Source organism: Thermobia domestica, chromosome 9, assembly GCF_964235325.1.
Source record: "Thermobia domestica chromosome 9, izTheDome1.hap1.1, whole genome shotgun sequence".
NCBI lineage: Eukaryota > Metazoa > Arthropoda > Insecta > Zygentoma > Lepismatidae > Thermobia > Thermobia domestica.
The window spans coordinates 145,871,544-145,884,990 of NC_137462.1; the positions used below are offsets into that span (position 1 = coordinate 145,871,544).

A 13,447-nucleotide genomic window follows, 5' to 3' on the forward strand; every position below is an offset into this window, starting at 1 on the left:
ATATGGGAGTTATTGGACATTCAAAGAATGATGGGATGTCCAAAAGATGGGACTTATGGGACATACCATGGACATTATTATGCAGCGTGGATTAGAAGAGATTAAGACAAGGATGGTCGGATTTTCGCCCATTGCATCCCCTTTTCCTGGCTATTGACTATTGTAGCACCTATATAATCATTATCACTATCAAGCATCTGGATTCTTGATATTAGAAGAAGGAAAAGGGGCGAAAGAATACTAATTGACGTGTGTACAAGTTAATATCTGGGTAATGAAGTTATAATTAATTAGCTCATCAATAATCCTAATTTGCAATCAATCCCTAATTTCGAGTTTTCCATATATGATACCTTTTGGAGCCACTTGAGGGAGAAAAAAAAAACAGCGTCTTTCCTCTACTCTTCTAGCATAGTGTATTTGCGTACTTATTAGATAAATGGAGTAAAGGTTGCCTTTCGACAAAACAATCAAGAAAGGATTAATGTCGTAGTAAGACATACGTTTACACAGACAAGTTTAAAGAAAGTGAAAAACCTTTTGTCCTTGTTTTACAGTTGTTCCATATCATACTTTACTACGTAAATGATGGGTTTTGGTTGTCTTGTTCCAAAAACGTGTCTTGATTTCTTATTTTTTCTTTTCTTTTTTTCATCTTTTATTCATTTCCCTTTCGGCGAGAATATGAATGCCGGTTATTCGTGTCATATGTAACACTTAAAGCTCAAAATTAAGTTATGAGGAACAACAACATTTGTGTTTAATGCATCACGACATTGCAATCAGATTTTGAAATCATTTAACATGGAAAGAAAATTATTATTACGATCACGTAAGTAGGACTTAGAAGATTGTAATGTTTTACATCCATTACTGCACATGAAAACTAGTGAACGAAAGCGAATTTTTGAATTCTGTTTTCTGCAATATATAGTTAAAACGATTATCTCGGCTGTCTTCGTTGATGGAGTCAACTCGTTAAGAGTCTTCATCCCGGCGAAATTAAAATACCGCTAATTTTACAGTAATTATGTGATATCTTCAAATAGATAAAAGATAATCGAAATGTGAAACAAGAGCGCCCTAGACAATATTATTTTACATAAGAAACCGTTATCACGACTCACTTATCTGCTTTCGATTTCGAGCCACTTTGAAAATCGGCATTTATTTTCGCGTTTCTAAATAGCTGAAAACGGAAAGCCACTAGGTGACTTGTGATAACGGTACCTCACGCAAAATAATATTGTCTAGGTCGCTCTTGTTCCATATTTCAATTATATTTTATCTATTTGAAGATATCACATAATTACTGTAAAATTAGCGGTATTTTAATTTCGCCGGAATGAAGATTCTTAGGGGTCTTCACTACAGCGAAATTTAACTACCGCTAATTTTAGAGGTTTTTTTGTAATATCTTCAAAGCAAATAAAAACATTCGAAAAACATAAACGTAGTGAACTAGACAATACAATTTTGCATGTGGTACCTTTACCACAATTCACCTAGGTATCTGCTTTTGATATGCCGCTATTTACAGAACCCGCAAAAAATGTTAAATCTATCTATAGTTCCAAATCGAAAGCAGATAGATGAGTTGTGATAATGGTATCGCATGCAAAATCGTATTGTCTAGTTCACTACGTTTCTGCTTTTCGAATACTTTTATTTGTTTTGAAGATATTACAGAAAAACTCTAAAGTTAGCGGTAGTTAAATTTCGCTGTAGTGAAGACCCTTAACATCTTCACAGGTAACACTGGCTGTCCATATCCCATTTTCTTTCATTGAAACAAAGATGTATAATTGAATCGGTGAGTGGAAAAACAGTACAAGTCAAAAAAAAAAGGGGGGGGGGGAATTTTGAGATATTTGCAAAAAATAACTTTTGTTTGCAAATGTCATAAATATAGTTGATATTACGATAATGAAAACTTTTTAAAACTGTTATTCTAACTCATAAGAATGTCCGTATTTGCCTTTCTTTTTTTAAAAAAAAAAAAAAAAAAAAAAAAACATGCCAAACTTTTTAAATAAAGTATTAATTATTGCCGGACATGTACTGTTTTTCCACTCAATTTCACTTAATGAACTGTTCACTCTTGATAATACAGCTACAATATAGAAACAATATTTTATGAAAATAAATTAAACATACGTGATATTAAACAAAGCAAAAGAAACTGTTTTTAGTAAACAAATCTATATCGGTGATGCTGAGAAACGACAGTCCAGTGGTCCATGCCTTGGTTAAGAGTACGAATTCGGCAAGTCCGTTCCCAGTAGCGGGATAGAGCCAGGAGCCCTGTATTCAGAGGATTGTACCCGAAGAATCGCTTTCTTCTACGACAAACGATAACGGATTGCGCAAGTCACGAAGTAGCATCAACAAATACAAATGTTTAGTTTTCAATCAGAAGCGCCACCTGCGCTCCTAGTGCCACCTGAAAGCCGGATTATAGTGAGAGGAACAGTAGTACTAGTCCAGAACAGATACTGCTTTACTACTCATTCAGCACCATGACTAGCTGCTATAACATGTGAGGACTTGAAAATTGTACTGTTCTTCATTGCAACGTGTAGTTCTATGTTAGTTATCTCAAAATGGCTGATTTTGTACTAGTACTGTTTTTTCCACTCACCGATTCAATTGTAGAACACATGCGCACTTAGATAACACCAAACATGCTCCAGTGAATGACATCTGCCAGACGAAATTGAAACTTTGATTCTCTGCTGTTTTCGCAGAGGTTTTATTTTTTTTATTATTATTATTATTATTATTATTATTATTATTATTATTATTATTATTATTAATAATAATAATAATAATAATAATAATAATAATAATAATAATAATAATAATAATAATAATAATAATAATAATAATAATAATAATAATAGCCGATATGTAGTAAAATCAAACATAGAACCACACATTGATGAAAATCTATTTGTGCCTGTAAAATTAGTAAAAACTGCCCTCAATTCGGGACAGACCGAGGTAGCCTAAGAGGATGGTGAGGGTGGGTTAGCTCTCAATTATTTGTTTCAATATACGTTTAAAAATAATCACACAAATACATTCTTATAGCATATTTCATTGCAACTAAAAGGAAAAAAGTTCCGATTGGTTGAGAGGGGGGAATAGAGAACCTAATTTAACATTTTAGTATCTCCAATTCATTGCTTCTTTACTCAGAGAATGTGACTTTTTTTAAGCTTGGCCGCTCTATTATCATGAAGATTTATGTCTACTTGATAAGATTCCTTGCTGAAAGACGCATGGGTCTTTTCTGAAGGTCAACTGTTTTTGTCGGAAGTTGCATTTCACAGATTGTGCTAATCTAGGCTGCTCCGGTCTTTCCTTTTTATTTATTTATTTATTTATTTATTTATTCATTTAACAATCACCAGATACAGCTTAAAGGCCATTTTATACTGGATATCTAACAACAACAATAACAATGGAAAGGATTTGGGAAAGTATCGGCCAGGGCCGTTTAGTGGGTGTCATCCCGACATTTGTCTGGTAGGACTGGAGAAAACCCTGGAAAACTCCAGTCAGAATGGTCGACAGCGAACGGGCATATCGGGACGACCTCCCGAATGCGAAGCCAACGCTCTACCACTTGAGCTACTTCGCTTTTATCTTTCCATGAAAGTTCCAGATAGTTTTGTCTGCTACAGACATACATGCTCTATATATTCATTTAATACCCGTAGAATTACGTATTATTTCATTTTGTAATAAATTTTCTGACTATATTAGAATCACATTAATCTGTACTAATTGTTTACAATATTGAGCGTGCATTTCAAATACTTTTATTTCTACGCAGCTCATCAAAGAAAATTGTATTTCACAATAATAGCATTTATATAATATAGAAAACATCTATGAATATAAGGTAAACTCAAGTTAGACCTCCGTCTTTGGTGCGGAAGAAGATTAGATTCCTAATGGAAACTCATGAAGCTCCGATTTCACGTTAATCTTCAGGTCCATGTTCCATATAGATTCGCTGCTGAAAGGACCAAACAATCAAGTTAACCCCTCAGAAAACTATCTCCCTTCCCCTCTATCTTAATATTATGGCTACGGATCTGGCCCAAATTTGATGTAGAAGTAAAATTCTCAATTTTTTGACTTCTGATGTAGTTGAAATAGGCTCCGTGGCTAAGGATTAGGGGAATCCGTGACCTGCTTCGAAGTAGAACGGGAAAGAAATCCCAGCGTCACCAAGATCGAACCCAGACCATCTGGTTTTCAGTAGACGCCTTACCGACTAAACCACCGCTGATGTATGTGCCTATAAGGTATAAAAGCAACTAAAAACCATTCAATGAATGGTGAAGGGTGACCGTGAGTTAGTGCATTAAAATACGTTTCATCTTCAATTTTAAGATTTTTTTTTTTTTTTTTTTTTTTTTAAAGAAGAAACTGAAATATATAGCAAATTACACCTTACAAGCGAATTCAAGGGACCTTTTTTGTATGCAAATTACTACATTATTCGTAATAGATGGCCGGATATGCAATCAGTGATTTGGAACCTCAGATATTTATCCTTTCTTCCATATACAAAGAAAGTTTATAATTCTCATCTTCGAATACAAAATAACCTTGAAGATATCTAGCGAACATTTCCTGTTTGATGATACGGCTGTTAAGGTTATTCGATACATAAGAGGATAAAAATAATCATATAATTAAGTCAAAACTTCAATAATGACAATTCATTTATTTATAGCATTCTATACTAAGATAGAATGATAGTTGTGTTTTGGTTTCGTTTTGGAGTGATAATTCAAGTTTAAAGGTTAAGTGTGGAATGTTTTAGGTTATGCTTTTTTCCTTGTTAAAATTAATTTTCTACCTTTTTGGTTCTACAACGTATTGAATTGGCAACAGAAATGATCACAATTATATGTGGGACATTGTTAACTATTAAGACACGAGATTTTTCATTGTTGAGATCTTAAATCATAGCCACAGCTATAACATCATCAGTCAATAAGATTTGATAATAGTTCAAAGGAAAGGTCCGTAGACTACTATTTAGCGTTCTATTTTGGAAACAGAAAATTCTGGGCTCTAATCCATTGTTCGGCTATTCTTATTGAAGTTTTCCCAAGATTATTACACAGTTCTACAAGGCGAATGCCAGAATGATACCTTTAAATAAAAAAAAAACCTGTTCTAGTAACATGCGTGCTGATGGTTGGCTACTCAGGATTTAGAACATACTCGTGCATTCTACATACAGAACAAAATTGTCTCAATCGAAGATTTGATGTACTAATGTGACAAAATACGTCTTATATGACACAATTTTTAAAAAGATATTTATCATACTTTAATTTTGATTTCCGAACACGGTTATTCTGATCATATACTCGTATATATATAATGCACTAAAATTTTTAACCTCTGAACACTTCTATTATTTTGCTCAAAAAGAGAAATATTTGCCTTATTTTTCTTCAATTTTACAGATATTAGAAAATTAAGAAAAAAAAATTAAATGACGTTTAGGTTGTGGCTGTGCTTTGTAAATGGATGTGGATGGTAGGAAGTACCCGGAATAGAATGGCTCAGTGGTAGAGCGCTCACCTCTGGTGCGAGGGGTCTCAGGTGCCACACAAATTTGTGGTGGACCATGCCATTTCCTTTTTTGAGTACACTTCATGTATAATCACCTACACCAATCACATTATAATTAAATCCCATTAGAATCTAATAGTTTAACTCTGAACATTAGAATCACAAATCTTCAGGATTGTCAGATAAGAGCAACACTAGAAAATAGCAAAAGACGTTCAAAAAGATCTGAAAGGAAAGGATAGAGTGTTGATCTTGAGAATAATGAGCAGTAGTAGCAGTATATAGCAGTGGTATAGTAGAGTTTAAACATACCCTAAATATCCAAAAGGAATGAAAAACCGAGAACTGAAATGGTTTTTCCTCCGTAATGCAAGTGTGTACAATGATAGAAAGCCTTTTCAACCTCCATTAAAGTTAGACTCTTAGCAACGCTATTGATTATATCATAAGTAAGAATTCATTACAAATTCCTCAAATTTGAATATTTGCAATTTTCAGATCTGAATACTCCATGTAGGAGAACGTAAATTCTAACAAATCCTCAATGAACTCAAAGTGAGTTCACATGTTGTACTCCAGAATGTAATCCAGCACGTTATACGCCAATATTTTTCTTTTTCTTTTCTTTTTTCTTTTTCATGTTTATGAAAGAATTCTAGTCACAAGTATTTCTTAATTAACTACATCAATTTCGATTTTTGACATTGTAGTTCTTAGTTATTATAATACACTGTAAGTGCTTTAGTGTTTAAGTTATTTTAGGAACTATATTGTAGTGAATGTCCATGAAATGTGATGCTTCCGAGTCGGACATAAACTTGGTTCATTTGAGTACAATCCCTTTTTTCAGCACCGAACCTATATGAGACGGGTTCTAGTATCTAAATTGTGATTGAAACCACTATTCTGGTTTATATCCGAAACAAGTACCCCCTACCGCGAATCGAACCAGGAACCACGTAAAAGCACGTATTTGGGCCACTCGACCATGAACGGGTACCGAACGTAAGATTATACTTTGTCAAAATTACAAGCATTGATAAAAGTTAGATAATGCTATTGAGAGGGAGAGAACAGTGGTACAAAACAGTATATTCCAGTTTCTTTTTTCAGTGAGTATACACTTTATTTTTGGAACCAGTCGAGCCTATAACTACCAAAAATTCTAGCATTACATAACTAATTAAAAGTAGATATTAGTATAAATTTACAGCTGTCGTGATTTAGTTGACAAGACGTCTAACTATAGCTAACTATAGTTATCAAGCTGGATTCAATCCCCGGTGTGGGTAGGATTTTTTTCTCTCTTTTATTACTCTCATTCCAATGTGGTCACTGGTTCAAACAACGTCTTTAAACCAGCAAAATATATCCCTGGGGAAACCGAGGGAAAAAAGGCAGAGTAAGAGCGTGGTGTTGACTACAGTACCTTCTGTGTGTAGAAGTTTTGAACGTGTAGAACTTCACTTCCGCCCAGAATGTGTCATATGGCTTGTTCCGATTGGAAGAAGTCCTTTACCTTACCTTATCTTTATTAGTTATTACAGGTATTTTATTTTTATTAGATATTTTTATAAATTCCAGTTTTGTTAATGTAGAGAATAAAAACAGTTGAGAATGCTCCAAAAGCATTGCCAGAACGAACTTTAAAAGAATGGAGAGATGTAGCAGGAAAGATAGCTGTGATTGATCCTAGATGCAAAAGTAAATCTTTTTATCCGTACTTTGTTCTGTTTCTCGCAAAAATTCGCAAAATATCATCTCTCTATGACTTACAGTTCCCGAGGTATGGCTCCATAAATCTCCCGAAATTCGAACTTTTTGCCCAATATCCGGGAAACGGTGGCCAGTTGGTCAGTAGCTAGTTGATCAGTGGCCACCGGTTACTATTTGGTACCAAAATGTTCACCATTCTCTTAGGAATTGATCAACACCACTATGATCTCTCTGTGACTTATGGTTTCCGAGATAGGGCTCCTCAAATAAATGGAAATCGGCATTTTTTGGGCCAATATCACGGGAACGGTAAGTCATATTTGTGTTAATACCTAAGAGGATGGTAAATATTTTGGTACCGATATTAATTGATGGCCACTGGCCAAACCAATAACCAGTTGGATAGTGGCCACTGGTTAGTATTTGGTACAAAATATTGACCATCCTCTTAGGTATTGATCAACATCGATATGGTATCTCTATGACTTACGGTTCCCGAGATTTGGCGCCTTAAATCTCTGGAAATCGGTCATTCTTTTTGGCCAATATCTCGGGAACGGTAAGACTGACGCGAAATATTTAATCACTTTCTCAGATATTTTTTGATCCTCTATCGAATGCAGGGTTCAAAGTTGAAAAAAATTGCAAATAACAGACAGACGGACAGACTCACAGACATAGAGAATTCAGTAACGAACTTTTTACGTTCGTTGAAAATAACTGCGTGGAGTCAAATAAGCGGTACATTCGGTAAGTGTTAGAGCATTTGGAGAGAAAAGAACAATACGTAATATTATTAAAAAGTAGTGAAAGAAACTGATTAAAGATCAAACTATATTCTGAAGGACGTGATTTGAAAAAATGGTAGAAATTCAAAATTGAAGGAAGGACACAGGCCCGTAGCTAGGGACTGACCGGAGGGCTCAGCTCCCACTGCGACCAGCTTCAGCCTTCTGAAACCTTTAATTGTATGTATGAGTGTAACGTGAACTCAAGTTATAAAGGTAACAAACAAAGTTCTATCGCTTTTTCACCCACCACATTCGAACATCGATATGTCACCTAAGACGTACCTTGAAGATAAAAAATAGTCCACATCAGCATCGACGACCTTCTGCCAACGTTCTGGAAGGTCATTGATTTCATCGCGGTAGACTTGGTGGGCTGTGAAGCAAAGGAGGTATCAAGTGCATTTTGCCCCCTACTAGGGATTTGAACTGGCGTCCTCTAAGGTAATTGTCCAAGGAATGCAACAGATGCGGTACAATGTCCAGGGAGTATAGCGGATGCAATAGTGTTTCCCATCCAAGGCGTAAAATGATGAGCCATCCTGGGTCATCTTAGCCACGTGGGGCTTAGCGTTGTCGTGTAATAGGAGGACCCCTTTGCGATTCAGAAGTACTGGCTCCAGAGTTTTGAGTTTTTTCTTAAATACGGCTCAGTTGCTGACAGTACACAGTTGCATTGGTGCTCTGACCAGCTGGTAACAGTTTCCAATATACGATGCCGAAAGTAGTTCACCAAATACACAGGAGGACCTTCTTCTGCTACAGTGCTGGTTTCGGCTGTTTAGGAACTGGTTCATGAAATGCTAACCAATGATGACGGCGCCGTGGAGCTTCGTACAGGTCCCACTTCTCATCACATGTCAATAACCTGTCCAGAAATGGCTCCTTCCTCAGACGGGACAGCAAAGAAACACAGATGTCTACTCGCATTGCCTTCTAACCCGGTGTCAAATCATGTGGGAGCCATCGACCAACTTGCAGTGCTTCCCAAGTTCATTGAAGTGTGGTTTCTCCACTCACACTAAATTGTAGTCCCAGTTTCTCACATGTCTGGCTGCTGTTCGCCTCAATTGCTGCCTGAAAATTTTCATTTTGTACATGTATTGGTCTTCCGGCATGTGGTGCATCTTCAAGTGTTTCGCCACAGTCCTTAAACTTGTTTAACTGTCCGCGTAGTCATGACACCCTCACCAAAGGCCTGGCACATCTCCCGTCCCGCTACAGCGGCGGCGTTCGAACCCAGTCTGAACTCGTACAGCATACACGCCTATGTGATGCTCTGTGGAGGTGCCATTTTCACACGTCCTTACGCACGTTCACTTTGTAACTGAACTGCTACAACCAGGTAGTATGTTGGACATACCCACACCAACAACTAACCTTCGCCTTATCTCCATTCGCGTTCAACTTACGGTGTGAGGGCCAATTGAACACAGACCTCCACAAAAAGCGACAGAATTTCTTGGTTACTTTTATAGCTATCCCATCTTTCTTAGTGTTCTGGCTACGAACCTGGAAAGAAGACTGACCGGAAGACCTGAGCTCCACTCCTGGATCCCACGTTAAGCTGTACGTCACATTTCATGTAGTCTTCCTGTTGAAAGAGACGCAAATCTTAATTTAGCTTAAAAAGACTGACCACAGTGTGTAATTGCTTCCAAAATTGGCACTAATAACCAACCAATAGCTAATGATAGAATAGTTATGGTTATAATGATGATAGAATTTTAAGCGCTTCTTCTATTTATCGATTTTAATATGACCTTCCGTGCACACTTAACTAGAACTTTTTTTTTTCCTGAAAGACTTTCACCTACTTAAGAGATCTGATATTCTTATCATTTTGATCTCATCTCATGAGAATAACAATGCAACGACATTCACAGAACTGAAATCCTTCCTCGTTGTTTCACTTGTCACTTGCATTGAGTTAACGCCCACCAGCGCTCTCTAATTCTATAAGACACATTCCTCGAAAGGACATTTCCCATATACCATATTCTGATACCTTGATTTTTTTCTTTCTGTCTAACATGACATTTGTATTCTTTTCTCTCTCTCTCTCTCTCAGAATATCAAACATGAAGATTACTATTAATAGTTCTTTCTTTTTATTTATTTTTAATTATGTATGCTTAATATAACTAACAAAAGATATGTACATACCTCTAGATGTTATTTCACCGTTTCTGAATGAATTTCTTTACCATTGTCCGATACGAAGTTCGTTAAAGGTGATGACCCCTTGTTGGCTGAGCGCTTTGGTGGGGAGACCCGGGTTCGACTCCCGGCGAGGGCGCATGTGGTTTGGATTCCAGGTTAATCTGTAGGTTCACGTCTCATATACCCTCGCTCCTGAAAGGGACGTTAAGCTCAAGATTAACTCAACTCAACGGAACACCTCATATGTAGATTGATTTTGCTTGATAATGAATTTTAAAAGAGAGAAGTGCATTCGAAAATAGCGAGGAAGGAGGGCCACCGTGTTCCTCGTATCAGGCATTAGTGTCGATCTATCAATGTATTACTTAAGATTCTTTTGCCTTCCTTTTTTTAAAACTTATATTTCTGCCTTTGGATGCTAAAAGAAAAGAGATATTAGTTTACTTACAAGTTCTATATTAGTTCTATATTAGTCAGAAATATTAGTTAATTTGCTTAGTTTAAATTTCTCTCTCTCTCCCTTTGTAGGTTACGTTTGAACATAGCGAGTGAATGAGAACAGTAGTCTTTAGTATGTTTCGTAGTCCTCTACATATGATGCTTACAAGGAATCTCCTGTTTATAGGCCTCTTCCAAACCTCATTACTAGTTGAACACTCAACAACAGAAGACGCTACGGGTAAGTAATGTTTTTTTTTTTTATATATATATAATTTTAAAATATATGTATGGTGTTTGTATAAGATATGATGAACCTATTTTCTTCTAGGAGAAGGGATTGCTCAACTGAGCTTCTCTAATTATTATTATTATTATTATTATTATTATTATTATTATTATTATTATTATTATTATTATTATTATTATTATTAGCCTATTTCGGTCAAACTTTCGATTTTTTTTTTATTTTTTTTTAAAGTTTTGCATGTAGCTTATGTTTACCTCTGATGTCAACATAATATTCCATTAATTCCGATCCAGATTCCGGGATAGCAGAAATTTCTAATCTTTTCAGCTGGCATTTTTCTTCGTAAACCCTGCAAACTGAATGCTCCCTTTAGTTCCCCTTTGTAGCCAAATAACTAACCCACGTGGTCCTACGTTTGATGGTCGGTAGACGTTCTTGCTCTCTAATTATAAACCTTACTAGTGATTCAGTTCCCATTTTGTGGCTCATCACTAAACAAACCTTGTTAAAAGTAGTTTCTATGTGCCGGTAATCATGAATCCACGAGTGATGACGTAGGATACATTTTAATAATGGGAGAAATAACATAAATAACAGATAGAGCAAAAGAGGACGAGATAGAGGAAAGTGTTGGCAGTGTGCGAGTAGCGTATCTCCAAAATAATCAAATACGCCACCGATATTCTTATTTTGCCTGTACTCAGTTTTCTTCCTTAACGCCAGGTTGCTTCTATCTGCTCCTTGTTCTCTCTGTGTGATTTTTTGAGAATAGGAGCAACAAACTGTGACGTCATATAGCATCCAGTTGGAAATGACTATTTTTACACTCCACAATTGGTACTCTTTTCTGCAAGTTACCACTAGTCCTACAATATTATGCTACACTCTATGCTCCCTATTCTACTTGTTGATTCCATGAATTCTCACACCAAATTGAGTGAGAAATAACTAGAGTGCCATACATAAGTTTGCGTTCGATTTCAATCCCCATAATATTATACGGTACACAATGCAATGAAATGAATTTTCTAGTTTCACGTTCCATAGATATGCCCTTTGAGTGACAGGAGACGACTGATTAATTAGTGGATTGATAATGTGGGAGAAAACGGAAGAACCTCAAGAAAACCCGTGGACATGATGTTGTCCATCACAAACAGACAAGGTCTGTGATCAAACCAGAATCCTTACCCTACAAGTGAGCATTCTACCACTCAATCATTGTACAATATTATACTAACCTTTGCCCCTTTAGTTGAGTTTAAGGGCTTCACAAGGAGTTGAGAACGCAGTTTGTAAAACATTCATTTTTATACAGGAAAACGTCAAGAAAACCCCCGGACATGATCATAGATGGAGTAGGTCAGTTGATCAAGATTTGTGAGTGGGTCAATGAGTCGTGAGTCAATAAGACATGACATACTGCGACTCACCACCCACTGTGACCCACTGACGCACAGAACCACCATGACCCGTTCTGACTCAATGAACCACTCTGCTCAGTGTATTGTAGGCAGCATCTTCTGAACACTGGTTTTGTCTACGTTTGACTTTCAAGGTCTCCATTTTTCTTCCTTTTTTTTATTTGTTTCTATTTACTTACCTGAGATGAGTATATCTAACAAGAAGAGCACACTTTGGTAAATGAACTTCGGGGCCATCTTTCGTGAGGTAGTAGTGAACATTTAAAGTGTTAATATTACAAATTGGGAGAGCGCAATAGCCAGAAATAACGGAGAAAAAGTGTCTGAAAGTTTCCGACTCGCACATATATAATACGACACGTTAAATTATCAAGTGACGGCGTGGCTGAGTGAGAGCATTTACATCTCACGTGTAAAGGGTCTCGGGTTCCATTCCCCCTCGAACCATTTTTTGTTTTTTGCTTTAACCAATAAAGTAGCCATTTGTAACTAGACGTAAAATATTAATTCACCATATGTTTATAATGCATAAAACAATAGAAATGTTCAAATCAGTTGTAAAACCTTGCAATGTTCCAGCTTAACTAGCAACAAAATGCAGTCTATTCCGTAAATATATTGATATCATGATTTATATGGTTATGGTTATATGGTTACTTTACCATTTTACATCGTAAAGGTCAGACCAAACGGTATTGTAACAGAGCGATGTTTGAGCGATTTACTGTAGGAATTCAAATCCTGATTAGTGATAATTTCACAGCATTGTTTTATTACAAGCGTACACTCTTTAGTCAGTGGAGAGGCGGACGCCGATCATGGGTCAGAATTGATGACGATGAGTTTTGGGGGGTCAGTGGGTCATGGGTCAAGTGTTCTCTGAACTCGACATACTCGACCAACTCACGTAGTCTGGAATTGAACCAAGGACCCTCGCACCACCTTGTTTCTCTGTTGCTATTGATATATTGACAGTTATTCACAGTATGTCTATTATAGAGAGGAACCTCGTAAACCATCACTTTGATAATACCCATTAATATGCTTTTTCTCCTTTGAAG

The 13,447-nt window shown here is 36.4% G+C and overlaps 1 protein-coding gene across 1 annotated transcript in view; it reads left to right on the forward strand.

Moving 5' to 3' along the window:
- LOC145695090 (CLIP domain-containing serine protease HP8-like) overlaps positions 1 to 13,447 on the forward strand; it is an 86,011-nt gene that overhangs the window by 12,767 nt on the left and 59,797 nt on the right. The window contains exon 2 of the mRNA XM_081771976.1: positions 10,803 to 10,953. Coding sequence (XP_081628102.1) covers positions 10,827 to 10,953 — 127 coding nt within the window. The 5' untranslated portion in view covers positions 10,803 to 10,826. The remainder of the gene's footprint in view (positions 1 to 10,802; positions 10,954 to 13,447) is intronic.